This window comes from Plectropomus leopardus, chromosome 11 (genome assembly GCF_008729295.1).
Source record: "Plectropomus leopardus isolate mb chromosome 11, YSFRI_Pleo_2.0, whole genome shotgun sequence".
NCBI lineage: Eukaryota > Metazoa > Chordata > Actinopteri > Perciformes > Serranidae > Plectropomus > Plectropomus leopardus.
Window position 1 is genome coordinate 28,855,796 of NC_056473.1, and position 24,466 is coordinate 28,880,261.

Below are 24,466 nucleotides of genomic sequence, written 5' to 3' on the forward strand. Positions count from 1 at the left end.
TATTACGCTGGCAGCAGAGCGTGTGTGTGTGTGTGTGAGTGTGAGACTGTTTGTCAGGGGTCTTTAAGTGTCTCAGAATGAAGTCAAGCGAAGAGAAGAGTGGAATCACAGATGCTTTCCCTCCTTCCTTTTCATTCTTTCCCTTCACTTATCCCCCCCTCGCCTCAGTCATTTAGGTAACGATGGAACAACTTTCAGTGTCAAATGTGATTGGTGCCAAGGCTGAGAGTTGCCAGATTGTGATTGGTTGTGAAAATGCAGCTGAAATGAGAGAAAGAGGCAGAAAGATTTGCATGAATAGCAGAGCTATTTGTTACTGATATCTGAGCTATCTGACGTTATTTTAGACATTTAAGATTTAAGACCATAATTTAGACTATAGTTATTTAAAATATTCCATTGTCTTTGTAGATTGTATAAAATGTAGGTTTTAATAAAAAGCAGACAAAGCTTGTTCCAAGGTGGTGGTGAATTTGGGGTAGGCTTTCAGTTTCGCCAGTGATACTGTTTACAAACAGGAACCAACAATTCCTGGATGATATACCTTTAAGATTCAGGTGAATGTGAGACAAAGACGAGAAAGAAAGACCAGGCAGATAGGGGAATAGAGAGAGAGAGAGACACTTTGAACTGCATTAAATGTGAGCTCTTCAGAGTCAGAGGTGTGAGAGACAAAGAAAAACAGTTAATTGTCTCCCATGAGGTGAGTTTGGCTCCTGTTAAATCTGAACCAACAGCCAAAACACAGTGGAGGATCCCTCAGGACAGCAGAGCCCTTTGTTTCCACACTGGATGGAGCGAAGAGGAGGCAAGAAAAGTGATAATAGTAGAGCTCGGCTCAGGCTTCAAATTTTTTTCACCACAGATAAATCAATGTTTTTGGAATCCAGATCTATGACTTTATATGTCCGTAGGACATTATTATTATTAATAGGTTATATTTCTGCTCTTTTCCACTCTGCCTGGTAATCTTTACACTATCATATGGGTGTTGGTGTTCTCTCCTTTAGGCATGAGTAACATCACTTTACTCATGTATTGTATTTTAGTACAATTAGAGGTACTTACATTTTGTGCTACTTTATTCTACTTCTCATATTTCAGCGGTTGCTACATACTTTTCATATTATGTTCTCACAACACATCTGATAAGCTTATAAAATACACTGAATTGTTAGAGATTAAACCAGTTGTTAGCGGTTCCACCAAAGAGACATTTCCCCTCACAGCCTCTCAGATTGTTTTAGTCTGAGGCCCAAAGAGGTCAAATTACTCTTTATATCAATAAAAACAATGATTTAGGAAAAGTTTTTTTTTTTTTTTTAAGAGAAACGAGATCTTTCTATCAGAACTTTGTTTTGTTTGGAAACAGTCTTGAAATATTTTTCTCCACAGATAGATTGATTTTGGACTGTGGGGTTTGGCTCTAATCCAAATACCAAATACTCAGACTTGGATCTGCCAGTTGGTGCCTTGATATCTATACTTTAATGACACAAGCTTTGGAGAAATCTATAATTTTTCCAATGGGTGGAAAAAGTTTATATGTCAAGTTTATAATAATGAACAACAGAGGAGTCTCAGAAATGCACAACTTTATTCTTTCCTCTCCCATTAATCACCTCACAAGTCCTCAGATTCATCTGGCGACCCTTTTGAGTGTTCCCTATGTTAGGATTTACTGGATTCATCAATTTAAAAGTCAATATAGTGGTTAAAACCAACTCCTCTTTGAACAGCTACAGCAGTAACATGACACATTGATGCATCAGTACTAACATCAACACTGACAGTTTCATGTGTATTAATATTTCAGTTTAAGGGAAAATTTTACTGGACAACCATCGCTCATATTACTGATGCTAAGCAAATTAAGCCAATCATACTTATGTACTTTCACTGAAGTGTGTTTATAAAAGCATAGGTACATTTATTTTTGAGTTTGAGGTCATAATTCAGGGTTTTTATCTCAGGATTCAAATACATTTTTTTCGTACATTCTATACTATTTAAATTCTGTTTTGTAACGGCTCACTTTCGATTGCATGACTTTCCTATAAGGTTATTTATCATGTAATTTTATCATTATGTCATTAAACTTCATTAAGCGTTGATATTATTAGATGCTCAAGCCACTTGCATATATATTTGCATTGGACCATCTAGATGATGTGGTATTTCTGTTGGTTCTGAGAGGTTGGTTCTCTTTAAATTTTCCTTCAGAACGACCCAAACGCAACAACTTTCCTCAACCACAATGTACACACAAGGGGAATTATAGCTTATCTGATCCCAAAACTAACTATGATTATATCTTTTCAAGCTGTTGGTGTTTTTTTGTGTGTTGAATTCAAAGGGTTTGCCCAGGATTACCCAATGTTCCTTGTAAGGGTGGCTTAGTAACTGTGCAAAATACAGCAGTTGGACCTTTGTGAGGCTCATAATGTTTGGTTGCTGTTGAAATGGTGTGTGTTGATTTAACTCTGTGGTAGTTTGTGGCCGTGTTGTATTGGGTACTTTATATTACAAGGTGCAGTCTAAGCACAGAATGACCTTTTCAAGTTCTAAAAAAGGTCAAAGGACTTGGTTTTAGAGAGAAACAAGTCTGGACAGCCGTTTTTATTTCTGGAACTATGGCATTGTCAGCATCACACCTAAAATTCAGTCTTCACACCTTTATTTGAAGACAATCAGTATGTTAACATTCACAGTTAAGTCAAGTTACAGTCAGAGCTCAATTAGGCAATGTAATTGGACTGTTGACTGGAAATCAAAAATTGAGCTGCTAACAGTTAAACTTGTCTGGTGTTTAGGAGCAGAGCAAGTTTTACTGCTGGCTCGACGGACTGACTTGAGGAGAATCTCACTGGACCTACCAGACTTCACTGATATAGTACTACAGGTAAAAAAAATACACACTCACACACACACACACACACACACACACACACACAAACGTACCAGTCCGTTCTCATTGCACTCTGTTGTATTCATCATTGTTCCTCTGTTTATGCAGGTTGATGACATTCGCCATGCCATAGCTATAGACTATGACCCAGTTGAAGGTTACGTTTACTGGACAGATGATGAGGTTCGAGCCATCCGGCGATCCCACATTGATGGCAGCAATGCCATGATGCTTGTTACTACGGAGATCAACCACCCAGATGGCATTGCTGTGGACTGGGTGGCCAGAAACCTGTACTGGACTGACACTGGGACTGACAGGATAGAGGTACGTCTTTACGTCAGGGCTCTGATTATTGTAAGATGCTGTTGTTAGGAAACCAGTTTGTGGTTCACTTTGTTCACCTAATTTATTGAAATATAAAACCACTTATTGAGTCACTTGTAATAAATATCTGCAATACTGACTACTGTCTGAATATTCACAGCTCTCCAGCCTGTAGGGTACTTTGATATTGTTTGATAAATGTAAATTACATCACAGGTTAATCCCTGTGCAGCTAAACTCAGACAGCAAACATCATGGAGTTAATCTTAATAAGGAAAAAAGAGACCACCACAGAAAACAATTAATGTGAACAAACAGACTGGATGAATACAAACAATGTTGTAATGCTAGTATGTTGTATTTTATGTATATATATATATATGCATGCATTATGTTGTATCCCAGGTTACCAGGCTGAATGGAACCTCTCGAAAAATTTTGATTTCTGAGAACCTGGATGAACCCAGAGCCATCGTCCTGGACCCCATGAATGGGTAAGTGTTAGCATGTCAGTTTCACTGATCACCAAAAAAAAAGCCTAATCAATGTGTAAAATGTATAATTTCCCTGAAAGTAAACTCCATCTTCTCTTCTTTCCCCTGTCTCTCTCAGCTACATGTACTGGACAGACTGGGGCGAGCATCCGAAGATCGAACGAGCCAACCTGGATGGAACGGACCGGGTGGTTCTGCTCAACAGCTCTCTCGGCTGGCCCAATGGATTGGCTATTGATTACGCAGCAGGAAAGCTTTACTGGGGAGACGCCAAAACTGACAAGATAGAGGTATGTCTAATAGCAGTCTGTACAGCTTCTGTGTTCGGTTTCAAGAGCTCCTTCTCTACAGGGAGACAGCTGAAAGACAGGACACAAAGGAAAAGGGAGAAATAAGAAAAAAAGATGAGGTGGAATGAGGAGAAATGAGATGTTTGTGCATACATGTGTGTTTTAATGGTGATCCAAAGGAATGTGGCATTATGCAATAGCTGGACAGACTTACGCACCATTGTGTAAGATTGTTGTCGTCTGCTCCAGTCTCTGCTGGTCCAATGTGATCCGGCCTGTCTCGTTCTTGTCTGTCATGGTTTGTTATGGTCTGTGCAGGCCTAGTCTGACCTGTTGTGCATACTGCCCAGTGTCAAATTGCTGAATATTGAACTCTAGTGTCATTGTCTCTAGTTTGTTGAGGCAAAGGAAAGAAGGTGCGTTTGGGGCTGCAATAGAAAAATATGTATTATGTATATGTATATTATATATATATGTATATTTTGTAAATAACACTCGACTCTTGACTGACAAAAGATCCCTGAAGGCGAACATATCTCGTCACGGATGATTGACGGCAGACTTAAAACATGCAATGTCAGACAATGTCAAAAGGTGTTATTATTGCTTTGTGGCTGTTTTTGGAGCAGTAACAGTCAGTCCGTTTATATCATATGAGTCAAATTCTTGTCTTCGACTAAAACTGGACTTTTACACTACATGTAAACATGTAAATATAAACGAAATATTCCCACAGTGCTGATTTATTCTGAGCAAAAGAAATGTTCTCTTTATCACCTTTGTCTTGGCTTCTTGCCATCCTCTGCTTCACGCTGTGTGACGGTGAAACAGAATTTCAAAATAAAGGCGAAATGAAAGAGGATTATATAGATCGATGTTTACACTTCACATCGATAATACAGGACTGTTGCTCATTGAATCGACATACCGATCTACATAAATGCATCATTAAACCCCTATTTGACTTGCAACTTGTTTACATTTTGCTGATTTGTTTGGTGTGTGACGTAATACGTTAATTGGAAAAAGGTTCAATAGCAACTAGCTGAAAGGGGCAAACTACCATCTGCTATGGCGGACCTACTTGCGTCAATAAACTGATTCTCGCCTGGTGCTTGCATACTGGGACAATGACAGTGGTCAGACTAAATGGCCTAATCGAGCTATACTTGTAGCTCGACTTAACTGTGCGTACTGAGTGTCTAAAGGTACCTTTCTTGCTGCATGGCTGTTTTTTGGTGCAGTAACACTGTTGCCATGACTCCTTCCTGGTGAGTGACTGTTGAGAGCATGTTGGAAAATGACTGCATGCTGTCAGCTGTCATCTTGTCATTTCATCAGTTTGTCATTTGAGCACTGAACTATGACAAGGACACACACACTGTTTATTTCTTGGGCTGTGTAGAAGTCCAATGTTGTCACATCACATAAAGAAAAACGGCAAAAAACAGGTAAAACCTGAGACTAATGCAGGCTGATAAAGGAGTGTGGGGCAGCTGCTGTCTGTGTGAGTGAAATATATCTATTATATGTAATCATATTTGTAGGTAAAGTTTATTAAAGAAAAGAACAACCAGCACTAATAAGGATATCCATAAAAATTAAGCACATTTCAAACTTTCTGTAGGTGTTTTTCTACGTGATGTTAAGGTGTTAGTAAGCAGAAACAATCACATTAATGGTTTTTCCACCAGCAGGTTGGTGCAGTTCGGTTCAGTTCATTTTGGTACGCCTTTTTTTCTGTTTCCATTGTGAAAAGTTGTGGATGGTACCTGTAGTACCTTTGGAACCGTCCCTATTTTTCATCACCCCTCTTCTCACGGTACCTAACACACAGAGTCGGTACTAAAGTGTGTAGCTAGAAACGCTGCAGTCTGTTGATTGGTCAGTAGAGAATTAACACTCTGTGCTCAAGGCTGAGCTGTGGCTGGTGTATATTGTGACAAGTTTTATATAAATTAGTGAACTATAAAATTAAATTATGTTTTGCTGCCTCTAGCAGAACCTGACTGAGAAAAAATGAATTAATTCACTCGGCCGACTGTTGGCTACTTTTAAGGTGTAACGTTTACTTGTAATGTTACTCAAATCATCAACACACCTTAAATTTCTATATGACAGCTTTGACCACTACATCTTTTTATATTGTCTCTCTTGGATTACAGACACTTTTAGTAATAAATGGATCTTTAAACATTAAAAAAAAAACCAAAAAGTATAAATTGTGGCTGGATTGTGTGAACTACTGTATATTCTGATTCTCACTCGTACCGGTGTGTCTCAGCAACACTAAACCCCCGCTGTTGCCTGACAAGGCATCAGTGCACAATCCTGTTATTTATAAATATCCCATAAAGAGAGACGCTCGCTGCAGCCCTGTTCTGTGAACAGTAAACAGGTAGCAGACTTTACTCTGTATCACCAATGAACAAGGAAATATACAGCGAGTGCTCCTGGACGGAGCAGCAAGTGACAACAACCCCGTCCACATGTAAGAGTACTGTCTGTGGTGCAAACGCTACACAAATCTAGGGTCTACTTCTTTTGGTTCCAAAGATACTGAAAGTCTTTGATGGAAACACAACTTAAGTTGTCTGATTTGGAGGCCAGGAGGTCTCCACACACAGTCTGAGAGGCAGAGGACAACAGAGCGAGGCAGGGCTGGGGGCTGGTTGTTGTTCTCACTGCCCTTCCCCCTCTGCCCAACACTTCCAGAGCTCCTTTAAAGCAGGTGATCTCCATTCGCCTTCACCCAGTCAATATCACACTCTGTTTCTTTTTTCATACATTGCAATAACTGTAGGTCCCTCTTCTGATATTTTTGTCCCTGTGTAATTATTTTTCCACTTTAAGCGTGTTGCTATTCTTTGATCAGTGTTCTTTTTCTTTCCATTTCTTCCTCCTCAGCTTTTGTCTCTTAAGCTCGTCTGGTTATTGTCACTGTGATTTTGTGGTGGTTGTGGCGTCTGCAGAATTGGACGAGTTTACTAGTGTTAACATATTTTCATAGCAGCAGAGAGAAGAAGAGAGAAACTAGAACAAAATAGTGAATGTCTGAGCTTTCTGGCTGAATGCTTACCAATTGAAAAGGGGTGGCTCTCTCTCTCCCTCTCTCTCTCTCTCCCTCTCTCTCTCTCTCTCTCTCTCTCTGTCAGGGTGAAAGGACCCACCTCAAAGGGCTTTTTTTTCACGTTTCAGCCTTGTTTTTATCCTGTTGAAAAGAAATTGCTGCTGGGTGTGAAGACATTTCCATTGTATGTCTGCCTGCGTCTCTCTCTCTTTCTCTCTCTCTCTCTCTCTCGTGTGTGTGTGTGTGTGTGTGTGTGTTGGGGTGTGCATATACTCTTATTTCTTTCACTGTTTGTTGTTACACACACATATGAAAGCTAAGGTTAAACGCCAATTGTAAGATTTTAAGCCACGTCCCATTTGTGTGAATTACACCCCGATGACAGAACTTTGGACTGACTGGAAGTTAAGTTAAACAATAACTCTTTTTATGTTATCTATTATCAGTAATAAAAATCTTACTACGCTTAGTACTGTTCAGACCTGCAGAAGCACACTGGTATCGTCCCGGAGGTTAAGAAACATGAGCAGTGAGATTGTCAGAGTGTAATTGTATTGGTTTTACTGGCTAAATTACAAATGTCTGATAAAACTCAGCAACACTTGATCACAGCCACATTCGTAATGTGACAAGTGTTGCTGAAAGTTATCGTTCAGAGAAACATGAACAAGGTGTAGTGTGTTATCTTTGGTTTGTATAAGATTCACTCAAATTTGTGGCTGAAGTTAAAAGCGGGGCCCAAATTTGTCATAGCAGGATCAAAATAAATTGTATACCAAGTCTTTAGTGACATTGGATTATATTTCATTGTGTATAATTCACTCTTTTACTTCTCTGAGAATTTGATTTTAACAATGTCCTGGTGTCAGAACAGAAAAAATGTAGTATTATTTTTAAGTTCATATGGTTGCTGAAGACACGAGTTACAATATACAAGTATATAACAAGTGGATGGTAATTTGCAACAGCATATCATTGCATTTCGCCCATCTTATTAAGGAGCTAAAATTGCCACGTTCAGTAAATCAAAACGCGATATTTCAGGATATTTTTGCGATAATTATATTTTTAATGATATGACAAAATTACTTTGAATATTTTATTATATTGCTATATTGTATATTCAATATAAATGTAGTTTGCTGACAAATACTCAGAAACATTTAACAAAAATCTCTCAGTCCTTTAGTTTGTAAAGAACAAGTAACTCAAAGTGAGATTCAGATTCTTTATAAATTGTAAATATTACAACAAAACAAAATCTATCAAAAATTTTACATCTAAACAGTTGCCAATTACAAAGTTTTTCTGTCGGCACGCCAGTGTTGCGTAGGTTTCCATCAGGGCAGGCTTCTGACGAAATTACCTGATGACACAGATTCCTGTGTGTACAAACAGCAGGAGAGGAGAGGGAGAGAGACGCTGTGCTGTTTACTTGAGCGATAAGTCGCAAAAAAGAGTCTGGAAAGTCCGGGGCTATTCATAAAACATTCAGGATGCCCAGACTACTGACCCACCACCACTGAAGTTGCTCCTGGCCGGTAGCAATTTTAACTTTCAGCCACGCTTGTTGCTGTGTGTAATGGTATGATGCCATTATGTCAACACGTCGAAATATTGCCATCATCACGATGTGAATTTTTCTCATCATATGAAAACTTACACCAGTATTATTGTGGACGATATGATATGGCACGCCCCTAGTTTAGTGTGTAAATGTGTGTATTTACAAATCTGTCCGTTGTGTTAGATTGTGGTGGAGACCGAGCTAAAAGAAGGAATAAGTTAATCTTAACCACACTGACTTTTTTCTTTAGCTGTAACAAATAATTGATCTGTTGATTGAAAGAAAATGAATGGTAGATTATCATTATAATGAAGCCAGTTTTAATGGGTCCTTGTTCACCAATGCGAGAATTCGTACTTTTCAAGGTCTTATGGTAAAGTTAAAATAGTTTGGATTTTGAGTCTCAGTTGATAGTATGAATTGCAGTATATTTAGTATATCATATTATTTACTGTGTCAGTGGCCTGTGTGTGTTTATTGTGTGTGAAAGCAAACCTGCCAAAAAGTCGAAAACCAAACAGCGCCCAGCATTTTACCTTTGGAAAGAAGAGAGAGAATGATAAATGACTGAGGCAGACTGAAGACTGTCTCCAGGAACACCGAAGGACTGCTCTCTCTCTCTCTCTCTGTCTCTCTCTCTCTCTCTCTCTGTCTCTCTCTCTGTCTCTCTCTCTCTCTCTCTCTCTCTCTCTCTCTCTCTCTCTCTCTCTCTGTGTTTTCAAGTCTTTTTTAAAGAAATCTGATTCCCCCTCTGCAACCTCCTACCCCTCCCCCCACCTCTGTGGAAAAAACCCTCTGAAGTTACCGCACCCCCCCCCCCCCCCCCCCCCCCCCCCCCCCCCCCCCCCCCCCCCCCCCCCCAGAGGAGTGTGTGTGTGTGTGTGTGTGTGTGTGTGTGTGTGTGTGTGTGTGTGTGTGTGTGTGTGTGTGTGTGTGTGTGTGTGAATGTGAGTGTTAGCTGCTTTGACTGATGTGTTGCTTTCTCCGCACACACAAAAAAACGGCTGCTTTGTTGTGATTATGCAGATTGACTATGTGTAGAGCCATTCAATCTCACCGCTGAGCCATATGGTAACTGCGTCTGAGTGTGTGTGTGTGTGTGTGTGTGTGTGTGTGTGTGTATGTGTGTGTGTATGTATGTGTGTGGATGAGGTGGAGAGCAGGGAGGTGTATATGGTGGAATTTCCCCTGCTTAAGGCCCTGCACCTTGTTTCAATAGCTCGCGTCCTTGCCTGTGTCTTGTTTTCTGTAACCGTGCAGCTAAACAGGCTAAGTCTCTGCAACACTAACTGAGACAGACAGTATGTTTAAATGTAAATGGTGTAATTTAACCAGATACATTTACTCAAACACTGTATTTCAGGATAATTTTGTGGTTGTTGTGCTTCACTTGAGTACTTAAATTTTTATGATACTTTCTTCTTTGACTGCTTATCTGCATTTCAAAGAGCAGCGTCCTCCAACTTGACAACGAGGGCCTGCATTTTAAATAATCAAGTCTGCTCCAACAAATAGAGAAGACTAGGTCAAAACCTAGTATTTGGTTGGACTGTGTTTGAAATGCGAGAGGGCTTTTAGTTTATAACAGTGCCGGCCATGCGTCTCAATTAAACAATAGAAATGAATGCAAAAAAAGAAAAATGCAGCATGTGTACAGCCCCAAAGAGAAGGGTGCAACAAATTGATATATTCAATTTCATAATCTGTATAAAGTATATTCCCTTCAATAACCATTATATATTGCTGTGAAAACATAAACAAAAATCTCTGTATTTATTCAACTGTATTTATTAAAGTTTCTCACCAAAAACTACATTTTACAAGATTACATTAAACACATTATGATAATGTTATAATTTACCTTCACCCAATAATTGTTTTTACTATTTAGTGCTTGAATGCATCATAATGTAACAATGGAGATGGTTTAGGATGTCAGCAAACTTACCTCCTTTTTTATTCTTGCCTCTCTCTTAATGTGGATGCTTTTGCAGCACAGGCAAAACTCATCATGCATTATTTTTATCGGGTCGTGGCGTGGATAATTGATCCAAGTTGATCAGATCGATGGATGAAAGGAGAAGCAGGTTGCAGGGTGAGTGAATGCAAACCCAGCACAATCAAGTTTCACTCTCAGTGCGCCTGGTGTTCTGCTGCTCCGTCTGTGACAACAGTGCGCTCTGCACATAGAGAAGGCGGTGCAGTAAATAACCACACAGTATTTATATTTCAACAATGTTCCAAATGAATAGTTCAGCTTCAAAAAAGGCAAATCTATTTGTGGCAGCAGATGTTTACATTGTGGGGGCCTGCAACAAATAAATGAAAGTGTGGGAAAATCTGCTTACGCAAGAGTGAAGCTGAGACCCTGAAACTTAAAGTCCAGTTCTTGGACGAAGTGTGTTGCACAGAGAAAAAGCAATAACATGCCTTGAAGCGAGAAAATTAGGCGGAAACTGATTGATGATTACAAAGAAACCATGGCGCTTGAAAAGAGGATCTGAGAAGACACAGTTCAAGAATTTGCCACAGAACTCGAAACCTTTACGGGAAACTACAGCACAGTGAAGGCGAAGATGGAGGCAAAAATGAGGCAAAGATATGACACCCTTCAATAAGAACATCAGGAGAACAGTGAATACCTTTCTAGAGGATAAATCTCTGCAAGTACAGGAGCAGCTGAGGGCCTCAGACATAGAGCAGAAAAGACTCATTCACAAAGAGCTGGTAGAAAAACTCAGAGGAGAGTTTGACAAAATATTCCACCTGAAACACAAGCTCCGTAACGGTGAGAATGAGTTTCTGAACTGTCGACTCACAGAGGAAAAGTGTGAGACTGTCATGGTTCAGAGAGAGGTTTTGTGCCAGGAAAATGCCTCTCAGTCTCATCAGATCCTGAAGCCGAGCAGGAAGTTTTGGGTTTTTAAAAAAAAGCTCATTTATTCAGCAGCAGCTGCTGATAGAAAGCTCAGGGTGAGGACGAGCTCCTCAACCAGGTGGACACGCTCCAAGTTCTTCTACAGCTAAAGATCAGGGAGACCGCCACCCTCATAGTCCATGAAACTCAACATGAAACTGCCTGACAAATTCAATGCAGAGAAGCTGGACGGACGCCAGGAGGCTGGTTGTTACGATGGTTGTCCCTGCTGGTCAAACAGGAGCAGCAGAGACAACCCCACAAAATTGCCCATCTTTTATCTAGAAAATGAGCATCAGGTGAAGATGGATGTAACAGCAGTTAGCACTGCAGCCTCACAGGAAGCAGCTCCGGGTTCAAACCTGGGTGGGTTTACTAAGCACATATAGATCAGATTTGTTCAAGAATTAGAAAATAAAATAAAGATGGTATTATAAGTTGTAGAGCTTCTTTGTTGCCATTAGGAAACATCACCTTGAGCTCAGCTTTAACCCTTTGAAACCTGAGTAAACTGGCTTGATGCTTTCTAAAACATGGCAAGAGGGCGATAAGCAACTAAATAAGAAATGGCCCAAAAATTTGCTAGAAATGAGTGAGATGTTCCAAAAAATAACCTCAAAATAAGCACACAAAAAAACCCAATAACGAGAAAATAACCTATAGTGCCAGAAATGTTCTTTTTTCCTCCTTTTTTAAAAACTTGGAATATAGATTTGAGTGTATATGTATAATTAAGAGAATTATAATTTTCTGGACATTTTTTATCTAATAATCCCCCTTCAGCTAATTTTCAGATCATTTCCTTCTCACCTTTTTCTTAAATGTTGCACTTTGTAGTACATGTCTTGCCAAGTTGCTCATTTTGTCTTTCCCCATGTTTTTGATAGAAATTAACCCATTTTTCCCGGGTTTCAGAGGTTTTAATGCTTGTAAAAAGGCGTCTGAATGCAGCAAAAGAAAAATTATGTCAATCCAGGTGTTAAGGGGTTTGCTGTAGTGGGACACAGTTACAGAATCGAGCAACAAAAACAGAACATGTAGAGGACAGTAAGCCAGGAGGTCAGGTTTTAACATGACAGGCTATTCTGAAGTTGGACTGTATGGACTAAAAATACAGTGTATACTGCATGACAGTATGAGTAACTGCATCAGGACACGTGGTGTGCAGAGTAACATTAGAATTAGAGAAAGGCGTGAAGGATAAATCTTCACTTATTCTCTTAATGTATCATCTGGATGTTGACACAACAAACCTGACTTTTTTCTCTTTCCTTGCTTTTCCTGAAACAGCGGTGCAGATCAGTGCTTTGGATCAGCTCTGCTCTATAGCTGCCTGGCAAATGGAGCATAGCTGAATGGATCAATTAGATAAAAGATTGAAATGAAGTTTTGTGTGGACGTTGGCCTCTTAGTGGCTCTGTGCTGCCCTGATGCTTTATCCCCTGTGAGGGCCGTGAAAGACGATTTGAGACGGCTTTGTGAAACGGTGGCGCTTCTCTTTAAAACACTGGCAGTGGTGATAATGGAGCAGGCAAACACACACATAGAAGCTCCATCTCCCTGACAGGCAGCAGGAAAACTAAGTTGTCTGTTCACTGCTTTGACCAACCACCTGAAGGAATATATGAAACTTATACCAGCCCTGCATAGTTCACTCTATGTGAAATGTGGATTATATTGAAATTAGTGAGTTTTTGGGTTTTGCCAGGGTTGTCTCTAGCTCTTTTTACACAGAGGTCACGCTTTAGAGCCACTTGGAAGTACGGCTTTGCAATGTGGCTATAAAACAATATCACAATATTTCAGGGTATTTAACAATATTTTCGACAATATGACAAAAATACTGAGAATATTTTAATAATCATTTTTAGAACAAACTAGTTTTTTTTATGTCAATTTTAATGTAGTTAGCCTTCAAATATTCAGTAAAAACTGAAAAACTATCTTTCACTTCTTTCATTTGTAAAACAGTAACTGAACTATAAAAAACATTGTTTTAAATCCATAAATAGCAGATATATATACAGCAAATTGTGCTTGATTTCTTCCAGAAACATGATAAGAAGGCAATGGACAACTTAATAATAATTGCCCCAAAAATTAGCAAGCAAAACAAAAGTGTGAAAAATAAAATAAAATTTAAAATATATGTGTTTATCAGTAACATAACTTAGATATATAATAATATATGTATCCTTTTTTGGACAATATCTGATAATCTCCCACAGTCATTTTCTTGTCAACTGTTTTTTTTTTTTTTAATTTTCTGGATATCTCATTGCCTTTTTTCCCATGTTTTCAATAGAAATCAAACCTATTTTCTCAGGTTCCATAGGTTTTAAATGCTTGTGAAAGGCGTCTGAATGCAGCACAACAAAACTGATGTCGATCCAGGTTCTAAAGTGTTAATTAGTAAAGCGATTTAACATCTGACAAGCTCTGCAGGGTTTACGTGAAATGGACAGTGAAGTGTCAGTGTGCAGCTTTCCTCTGGGCGGGGAGGCAGGTTAGATGTTACTGCTAAACACAACAGACACTGATCGGGTGAAATTCATTGGCAAGTCAGATCAAGTTCAGTCATGGTTGTTTATACTGTCTATTATTACAGGCAATCTCAAAGAGGTTTACAGGGGTGTGTTGCTGGTGGGGGCTGCATCTTCTTACATAACAGGCAGAAACATAGTTAACACCATTAACGCAGAGGTGAGTCACTAAATATGTTTACATGCACAGATAAAGCTGAGCTACGGTTATAGCTCGATTAGGCCATTTAACTGGATTACTGTCCTTGTCCCAGTATACAAGCACCAGGGGAGAAGATTCATTGACAGATGTCCAACTCTGTCGCGGATAGTGGTGATATGTCCCCCTTCAGCTTGTTGCTATTGGCCGAATCACAATCACAACTGTTTATTAACAATAACTTCGGGGTAGAAAACTGCTGCATCACGTAGGCACATAAAATCAAACGGCGCTGAGCAAACTTTGCCTTCATTGATTAGTTTTAAGCCACCTAAAAAAGTCAATATCCAGCAGAGTGTGTATGCTATTTTTAGAATATTTTCACCACTTAACCTTGCAGTAAGACAGCTCTTACTGATGGGAATTTGAAGACGTTAAGTCAAAAACACCAGACTCCATTAAAAAAAAACATTCATGTTACTCCACTGAACAGTTGAGTTGCTGATTTATTGCCACCTCCATCAGCTGTTGTCTGAAGTAAAAAGGAGCAAATATTCAAATATAGTGTAAACTTAAACAGATAATGACGTTTTTAGGTGGCTAAAATATGTTTTGTATACTGAAGTACATTGTTTCTTCAGTGCCGGTGTTGTGGGACTGTGCTTTATTTATCAAAGGAGGAGGCTGGGATGTCATTTTTTTAATTTAAAATAAATACAAAATACTACCATTTAAAGTTGTATGTCCCTTACCTAAGCCAGTTTTGCAGTACCCCTTCTCCTTCATAAATAAGGAATGGTCCCTATCAGTGCGGCGACTAGGAGCAACCGCAAAACGCCTTATCCAGTCATAGTCCAACTGAAGTGTTTACATGATGGAGTAAATCGACTTCCAATCACATTATTTGGTTGTGATAGTCTGAGTTTCAAGAAATTCGATGTAGTACGATTTCAGTAGGACTACCATGTATATATGTAAATAAAAGAGTTTTAGTCAGACTGATGCAATAATTCGCCTTTTTCTAACACCATGTAAACACACTGACAGATAGTGTACTTTATTGGAGTGCCCTATATGATGAAATTCTTGCAGACAGTTTCTACCTCCTGAAGACTTTATCTTACATAAAGCAGCGTAGAATCAGACACACCGCTGAATTATAATCATGTGTGTCCTTTAAGAAATACCAGAATCATCAGAGGGTTAGAGTGAACCTTCGGTGTGCTGTGCTCTCAGGTTAGAGAAATAACAGAAACACCTGTTGTTGCTCAGAGTTTCCACAGTGTCCTGCCAGCTCTCTCTCCTCCCTCTTTCTTCCATCCTGTTTCCCTCACTCTGTCTCCCTGCTGTACGCTCTCCTCCATCCCTGTTACCACAAAGTGACAGTAGCTGCATGTCTCATTTCCTCTGGGAGCTCAGCCTCTGGCCCACATCTGTCTGTGTGTGTGTGTGTGTGTGTGTTGTGGCTGATCTTATGTCTCCTATTAGAATGGTAATATTGTGGTCTGATGTAAGCAGTGTTGTGGTGAGCAAGCAATAGCAGCTACTAGCCCACAGCTGTGTGTGTTTATTTCTGTTGTGTCTCGAGTGGATGAGACACACAATAGAGGTCAAGTTGTCACGATTTGACTTAAGGTTGCCGTTGGAGCCAGTCAGGTCGGTGCCTGACGATTTTTAATGAAAAACCCTACAAAGGGTACATGTGAAGGACATTATAAGTCACAGGGACGAGGGGGTGACTAATGTTGTTTTTTTAAGGCCAATACCAATTAGCAGTAGTTAATGAGACCGATAACCAATATTTGAAAACCGATATGCATTAATATTTAAAATAAAAATAAATCTTTGACTCAGTATGTAGGATTTGGAATATAACAAACTCCAACACAAAACTTTGTCTAAATGCCTTTAGCATTTTTTGATCAAAACTGAAAGGTTCAACATCATATACTGCAATTTTTCAATAAAGTGAACTAAAAAATGAAATATGAAATGATAAATTAAAATAACTCCCTGAGGTTTTTAAAAGTTAAAGTTTCCTCCCATGCTGACATTTTCTTTGCACTTTTTAATTCATTAATTTTATCGACAATCATTAAAATAAAACGCTGGTATAGATAATCTGCAAAATGCCAAATATCGGCCACAATAATCGGCGAGGCCACTAATCTGTTGACCCCCAGCAGGGACCGTTTAAGCATTGCAGTATCACTTTGTATGTTTACATGTACAGTTAAGTGGATGACTGTCCTTGTCCCAGAATACAAACACCAGAGAAGAATTGATTTATTGATCCGTGTATGTCCAACTTTGTCAGCTAGTGGCAGTAAACCGTTATTATTTATACAGTTTATGCTCTAGACCATATCTAAATCATAACTGCTTATTCACAATAACTTTGAGGTAGAAAACCACCACTTCACATAAATATAATTAAACGGCGCTGAGCAACCTCTGCCTGCATTGCTATTTCTAAATCTTCCTGTGTGGCTTTGACTTGAAAAGAAAAAAAAAGATTTTTTTCAAATTTTTGTTTTATTTTATGCTACTTTTGGCTCTGAAAATGCATCATTTCATGATGTGATCCAATGTAATTGTAACTTTAAAAAACACAAGCTGTTAGGATAAAAAAACACCTAAGAATATAATTTGCATCTCAACTTTTTTTTTTTTTTTTTAGAAAAGCTGTCACGAAATCAAGCATTTCAGGCCACTACAATCACAAAAACATCCCACAAAAATCCTGGAGGGACTGAAAAAGGAAGTAGCCTATGCTGCAATGGACACAACAGAATAGGACCAGAATCAATGCATAATGTATTAAGGTGACTATGCAAGTAATTTATTGACTCAAAAAGGTGGATTTAATCTTTTAAGTCACTCCTTAAAGATGACGTGAGATAAAGTGTCTCGTAAAGCAGGAACCACGAAAAGTTCTGTTTGGAAGACGCATACACAAACAGCATCAAATAGGCTCGTGTGTTTTATAAACAGGAAATTCTTAAAACTTTAAGGATGCAATAGCTTGGACATTACAGTTATTAGCGTGTAAAGGTTACCAATACAGAAAAAGATTCATTTGCAGCCAAAAGCAACTGGAACTCAGTGATGACTGTTATTATTATCAATCAGTTTTCTTTGTGGGTGACTTTAGAGTATCATCTGTCACACGCTGGTCAGTCTCAGGTTGCACATTCCTGAAAAATTCCTCCATTATGAAACACCCACACACATAAGTAAACACTCTTTACGGTCTCTGTTTGCTTATGTAGGAAACAGATAGCAGTGTGTGTTTATGGGTGTGTGTCATAAATGTGTGTGTTCTGACCACAAACAGCACAGTTTGGGATCGGGGTCAGATAACTGATATATTACCAGCTGAGGGGTTAAATAGTTTTGATTCCTGTTTAATTAATATCAGTGTTAGTGGATTAAAAACATCCGTGTGCTGTTTTCATTTGCCTTGTTGATAAAATACCAAATTTTACAGTGATCTCTTATGTTCTTACACACACTGCAGCAAAAAAACCCCTCTGTATGGGGCTTTATCTCCAAGAATTTAATGCTATTTGACTGTCCTCGTGGTCTCCAAATGAAGAGTTGCTGACATGTTTGTACAGGTGAATCTGTTCGGCCAGTCTTTCCTGTTAAACTGAGAATCAGAGCTCAGGCAGTCGACGCCAAAATTCGAGCTACAAAAATTCAGAGGTGCTGTGACAACTTTTAGAGCCCACGTACTTGACGCAAAAGGATGATACCATCATTTTCCAGAGTGTGAACCTCACACTGGGGACACTACAGCGAGGATAAATCTAGCTTAACATCGCTGTGTAAGTTTGTAGTTGCGCTCATCTGTCTTAATGTCATTCTGTGAGTCTGGTGATCCACAAAGTCCTCCAAAATCTGCTGTCTGCTTTGTGCTCTCCTTGAAATTTTCACATTTTTAGCTGAATGACAGAGATTGTCACTAACAGCAGAGAGGCATCACACACTTCAAAACCTCACTATATATCCATTATATTAAAACACACAATTTGTTTCAAAACTTTAAAACGTTACTTTAAAGTTGGACTTTAGGTGAAAATAAGAGAACAAATTTTCTGATCAATAAATGTCTCGGTGCAGTGTGATTGGAGCAGAATCTTGTAAGGGTGTGATGCTTTGTATCATTAACAGTAAAAACCTTTTTGGCTGTTGGTTAGAGAAAACATCAACTTGGACTCGTGAGATTTTCAAATTTTCAATCTTTTTCTTAAAACTATTTTTCTCACATTTCATATATTAAACAACTTTTCAAAAAATTTAAATAGTGGTTGTCAGATCACCGGGTAATAAAAAAATAATCTTGCTTTCACGAGGGCGACAGCTGAGGTCGGGGGCATTATGTTTTCAGGTTGTTCATCCTTACCTATGTACGTCCTGCCCTTTTCTGTGAACGCAATAGCTCAAGAACGCCTTGAGGGAATTTCTTAAAAATTAGCACAAACGTCTTCCAGGACTCCAGGATGAACTGATTAGATTTTGGTGGTCATAAGTTCAAGGATACTGTGACATTGTCTGTTTCATTCTTGAGAATGCGATATCTCAACAACACCTTAAGGGAATTCATTCAAATTTGGCACAAACATTCATTTGGACTCAACAAGTAGCTGAATTTGGTGTTCAAAGGTCAAGATCACTGTGACCTTGCATCTGTTTCATTTTCGTGAATGCAACATCTGAAGATAGCCTTGAGGGAGTTTCCTTAAATTTGGCACAGATGTCCACTTGGACTTAAGAATGAACTGATAAGAGAGTTGCTGAGAATCTGGTGGTTGAAGGTCAAAGGTCAAAGTCAAGGTGACCTCATACAACATGTTTTTGGCCGTAACTCAAGAACCATCCTGAAACTGTGCTGACTGTATAGATCATGTGTGCGTGAAGCATCCGTGTTTATACAGACATGGATGTAAACTGTAAATGCAACTTCAGTGGTGTGTGGAGGCATACAGCCATGCGGTGCTATGTGTAGTTTACTCCTGGAGTCAGGTGATGCTTTAGAAAGGAAATAATAGTGAATGAGTTGAGGCAGATTGGAGTTTTGCATATGGACGCACAGTAAGCAATCAGAGGCATCAGTGAAACTCTGGTCGGTGTCAGGCTTTGGGTTTCTGGGTGAAACACTGTGCGCCCTCCTGTTATCCACAGGGTCCCATTCATCCTGTGTGTTTCATTACGTTTATCAGAGAATATCCGTGTGCGTGTGAGCGTATGTGAACTGTCCTGCGACGGTCTGACTTCTCCCTGCGTGTCCGATCAGACCTTTGTTACTTTTCTGTTTGCTCTCATTCTGTCTTTTTGTCCCTTTTTTCCCCCGTGTCCATCAAGAAATGAGACGTTCTCACACCCAAAATGAAAAAAGACGGGGGAAAAAAATCACGCTCCCAGTGCATAATTCTTCCTGAAAAAGCCAGCGCAGAGAAAGAGCAAGCAAGAGAGGAGGAGAGGGCAGAGAAAGGGAGTCCCTCTGCCATCTTTTCACTGGGATGGCCATGTCTAATTGTGTCACAGTGATAAATGAATAGGTTTTTTGTGGAGGGGTCAGGAACCTCCCTTGGATCAGAGGCCCATCAAAGTGAATAGTTTATTTTTTCTGTTTGCTCACCCCCACCCTGTGAATGGATATTTAAATGAGTATTCACTAAACAGATAGCTGGATACTCTGCTCCTCATCACAGCAACCACACTCATTCGAGTTCTGCTTTTCATAGCAACACATGAGTTCAGAGTTTATACACGATGTCAAAATTAAATCACAATCTTTGGTATGTTTGAGCAAATGTTAAAGAAGTGAAACTGATCATCACTAGAGTTATTCCAGCTCGTTTCAAACTCATCTGTCTTTACAGGCGCTACCCTTTGCTTTCTGTGGAAGTACATCAGAGTTTGTGGAGTTGTGTTTTGCTTTGGTTTGAAGACTAAAATGGTTTCTGTGGTAGATTCCTCAGAAGATTTAACCCCCAGTCGAGAATTTCTTTTCTATATGTGAGCATGTGTGTTTTCTTTTTTTTTTAGCATTACTTTGTCAACTATCACAGTGTTTTGTTTTTTTTATTAATACATAATTGGAACTGTTTTCTTATTCTAAAAAGTTTTTTTTAATTAAGGCTAGACTATAATTCAGTATTATCGTACATTTCATTTGATGGACTCCAACTCAAAACTTTTTTTAATGCCTTTAGCAAATGCTTAATCAAAACTTTCAACATCAAATACAGCATGTTCCCAGCTACTTTTTCATAAATTCTAGTGAAATTTTAAATAAAGATCAATAAAAATTGCTCCCTCAGATTTTACAAAGTAAAAGTCTCTCCCATGCTGACACTTCCTTTGCACTTTTAATTAATTAATTTCATAGGCGATTATTAAAATAAATCGCCTTATACGGATAATCAGCAAAATGCCAATGCCAGTATTTCTTTGCTTTACGAAATGTATTGTTCTAATTTAGGTATAAATAACTATGTAATTTATGGAGAGTTTTGCTTTATATGTGTTAAACATGAAACTGATGAAATGCATAACAAATAAACACATTTCACTGTACGAAAGATTTTTTATCTAAAAATCCATAACAGAGCAGTTTTGGCATTGGTTTATGTGTGATAAAAAGTATTAGACATGTAGTTGTACACAAAAAACCCAGCCTTTCTGTCAAATATCAAAAACTCAACAAGACAAAACAAAACAAAGAAAACTGAGAATAAAAATGAAAATCAGAAAACATTCTGTTTATTAAATGACATCATTGGTAGTTGTTTAAAACCGAACATCTGTGAAGAAAAACCCTCAAAGTTGTGGTTTCCTTTGATTTCACAAGTGAAGAGTGTTTTTGTCTGGAACTTGGGACCACAGTGGAAGATTAAGAAATTATGGAAACTTTAATGAAAGCAATTGCAAGTTGGAAAACACGTTGAAAGATTTCTGGGACGTTATGTACAGAACGGCAAGGTGTCAGAATGGCGTGATAGTCCAGGCAGTATAAATTCATTGATGTGATCAACTCTGACTGGTCAATGGATCAATTATCCACCCCATGACTCAAACTCCTAAAACTGCTGAGGAAAAAAAAATGTATAACAAGTTTCACCTGCGCTGTGTTCACTGACCAACAAAAACGTCAGAATTTAGAAAGACAGAATAATAAAAACCAGAGGATCAGCACTAATGTTAATGTAATCTTATGGAAATATATGTGTGTGTGTGTGTGTGTGTGTGTGTGTGTGTGTGCATTTGTTTGGCAAACAGTGGGTTACTGGATGATGTTGCGTTGCTGCCAAAGCCTGAACATGGCCTCATACCATCCAGTACTCACACTGTGTGACCTGGACCACAGCAAGAAAAATAAACACACAGATAGCAGTTACACTTTATGTGATTTCGCCATGTGTGGGAATCGGTTTCTCTTACTTTGAAAGGTTAGCATCTTAATCTTGGCTCATGAAACCAACAAGTCCTTTTATCTGCTGTACAATGTGCTGCACTATTTCCAAGCATTGTCACAAACTGTCCAACAGGATTCCTCCCATTTGTGAAATCTCTGGCATGGCACGCTGAAGAATTTCAGGCAGCGCGTGACAGACACACACACACACACACACACACACATGCAGGCTGCAGATGACTGGAGTGTGTCTAAAATAAAAGCGTGTGTCTATTTCAGTCGACGCCAGTCCAGTAATAGCACAGGCGGTGAGGAGGAGGGCTGGACACAAGTTCTAATTGCAGCCTTGTCAATTGCAGCTCTCACTTTCTGCTGGTAGAAACATGCGCACACACAACCACACGCACACACACACAGCGGGGGGTTTGTTGGCAGAGATGCCTGTATCGGATTTCAACAGTCTAGTAATAGATGCCTTGTGACTGATATGCTCTCTTACACACACACACACACACACACACACACACACACACACAGACATATGCAGAACAGACAGGTTGTGAGAAATTATGACTTTTAATTAACGTGTGTATCGGTGTGGCGTGTAATAATTTCGGACATTTGTGGTGGACAAAATGTTATCTGTCCATCTGTTCCTGACAGTTTTAATGATGATTTAACAAGAATCTCGAAATTACATTTTTATGGACCTTTGACTCGGAGCAGCTTTCATCCCGTCCTGCTTTTATTCTGCACTTTGATCTGCAATCAGTTGTTATTAGAGCGTCCTCTAAGAAAGGATAAGTAGTGAGGAATGTGAGTGAAGTGAGTGCGTGTGGAGCAGACACCAGTTAAGAACTGTTATTGATTTTCTTTCATGTGTTTGCTGAATCCAGGGCCCTGCCAAAACTGTGATTACAGTCTGCTCCACTGTTCGCATTGTGACCCTTAATCAGGGTTTGTACAAGGTGCTTGAGGTGCTTGAAGTGCTTGAATTCGACGCTTAGAAATTTAAGTCTTGGCATACTTTGAAAATCAAACATATTTTTTTAACTTGGTCCTTGTAACACACACCGAGGTAATAACAGCCCACGAATGTAATAAACCACAGAAATAAAACGTATCTCTTTTAATGTAATAATTTCACAAACGTAATAGTAGTTTCCTACTACAAGCGTAATACGTAATTTCCTGCAAATGTAATAGCTATTACATTTAGTAAAATTTGTATTTCGTTTTTAGTAGGCAACTGCTGTTATGTTTTTGGGAAATTTATAACATGTGTGGGATTATTACATTAAAAGCTGCAGATTTGTATTACGTTTGTGGGCTGTTATTATGTTGGCGGGTGTTACAGTCCTTTAAAAGTACTTGAATACAATTTAGAGGAGAGCAGAATGATATGATGAGCTATTTGATGAAGGTATTAGATAACTGTTTTACAGCTGTGGTTGCAGTTATTTGCTAATGCTGTATTAGTGCTGATCAATTGGTAACAACCGTAAATTGTTGGCACCAGAATGTTTCACTAGCCTGCAAAACACCCGCACCGGAGCAGCGTCAGCTGTTAACCCGAGTTTTTATCTGTAGTTTGGCAGCACATAAGTAGCAGTTGATAGATAATTGAGTAATCCATTAATTATCAATATCATTGCCAATTAATTTTCTGTCAGTCAACTAATTGAATAATTAGCTGATTATTTTAGCTCTATTCAGTAGACTTTTTTGTTTTTTTGCTGGGAACTTCTCTTGTGTTATTTCCACAGCTGTTTCCTGTATCTGCAGAAATGCCTTCATGCCACAGATGTGTTGTGAAATTAGTGAATTCCTAAATTTGCTTGTGTTTAGCTGATTTGCGCTGTTTTATTTAAACAACATGTCTGTGTTGTCAAAGGGAAGAAATTGTTTTCTTGTGTTTTGTCTGATTTTTATGTCAGATTATGTTACAGTGGATTAAGCTCTGTAAATGCTGGCAGCCTCTTGGTCCTCCTGACTTTCCATCGGGACTTGAGACATTAAAACAAACGCAGTATGCTTCCAAATAATCAAGTTCAGGTCTTTGCTCTCAGTTTTCATTCACACTAGTCCATACCCTGGGATAAGTGCACCACAACTGCGTGCAAACCTCAGGGGAACTTTTTGCAGACAACAGACCGATATATTGGTGCATACTTTGCCAGAAATGCAAATAAACAGGCTGAAAAAAAATCTGCTTTGTAACAACATAGGTTTTAAAGAATGAAAAAATAGCGCTTTATTTCTTTTGTTCAAGCTGCAATTCCACCTTCAACCACAATGTGGGTTGCAATGTCAGAGATGCGCTGCCAGTCATTGACTACACAGGTAGAGGAAGAAGCAAGTCGACGTTATTTAAGTATTTTTATACAAATCGGGCACGGGCAGTGGGTGAATGAGACAAAGGGCTTTTTCTGTCTCTACCTATGGCAATTCTCAATGCCCATTTGCAATTTCAGATTGATTAGATAACCCATCAAAGAGAAAAATGGACGCAGACAGACCGAAGGCCAGAGTTTTATAGTTTTACAGTAGGATTTCACTGGGCCACCTTCCACTGTGTGCTCCCTGTGACCTGACGCAGATCAGCCTGTCAGGTCCAACTTTCCGCTGGACATCAAAAGTGCTGTACTGAGCGCTCTGCTGGAAGACAAAGAAATATGTTAATGTTAAAAATGGTTGGAATTCCCCTTCATGCTGAAAATCACCTTTCAGCTGGTGTTTCCATAATTTTGTCCTGTTGTCAGTTATTTTTGTATGAAGAACTTCCTGT

At 39.0% G+C, this 24,466-nt stretch overlaps 1 protein-coding gene across 1 annotated transcript in view; it reads left to right on the forward strand.

The window, feature by feature from the left end:
• lrp5 (low density lipoprotein receptor-related protein 5) overlaps positions 1-24,466 on the forward strand; it is a 74,642-nt gene that overhangs the window by 27,621 nt on the left and 22,555 nt on the right. Inside the window, exons 8-11 of the mRNA XM_042495472.1 lie at positions 2,814-2,902; positions 3,017-3,235; positions 3,641-3,729; positions 3,848-4,019. Coding sequence (XP_042351406.1) covers positions 2,814-2,902; positions 3,017-3,235; positions 3,641-3,729; positions 3,848-4,019 — 569 coding nt within the window. The remainder of the gene's footprint in view (positions 1-2,813; positions 2,903-3,016; positions 3,236-3,640; positions 3,730-3,847; positions 4,020-24,466) is intronic.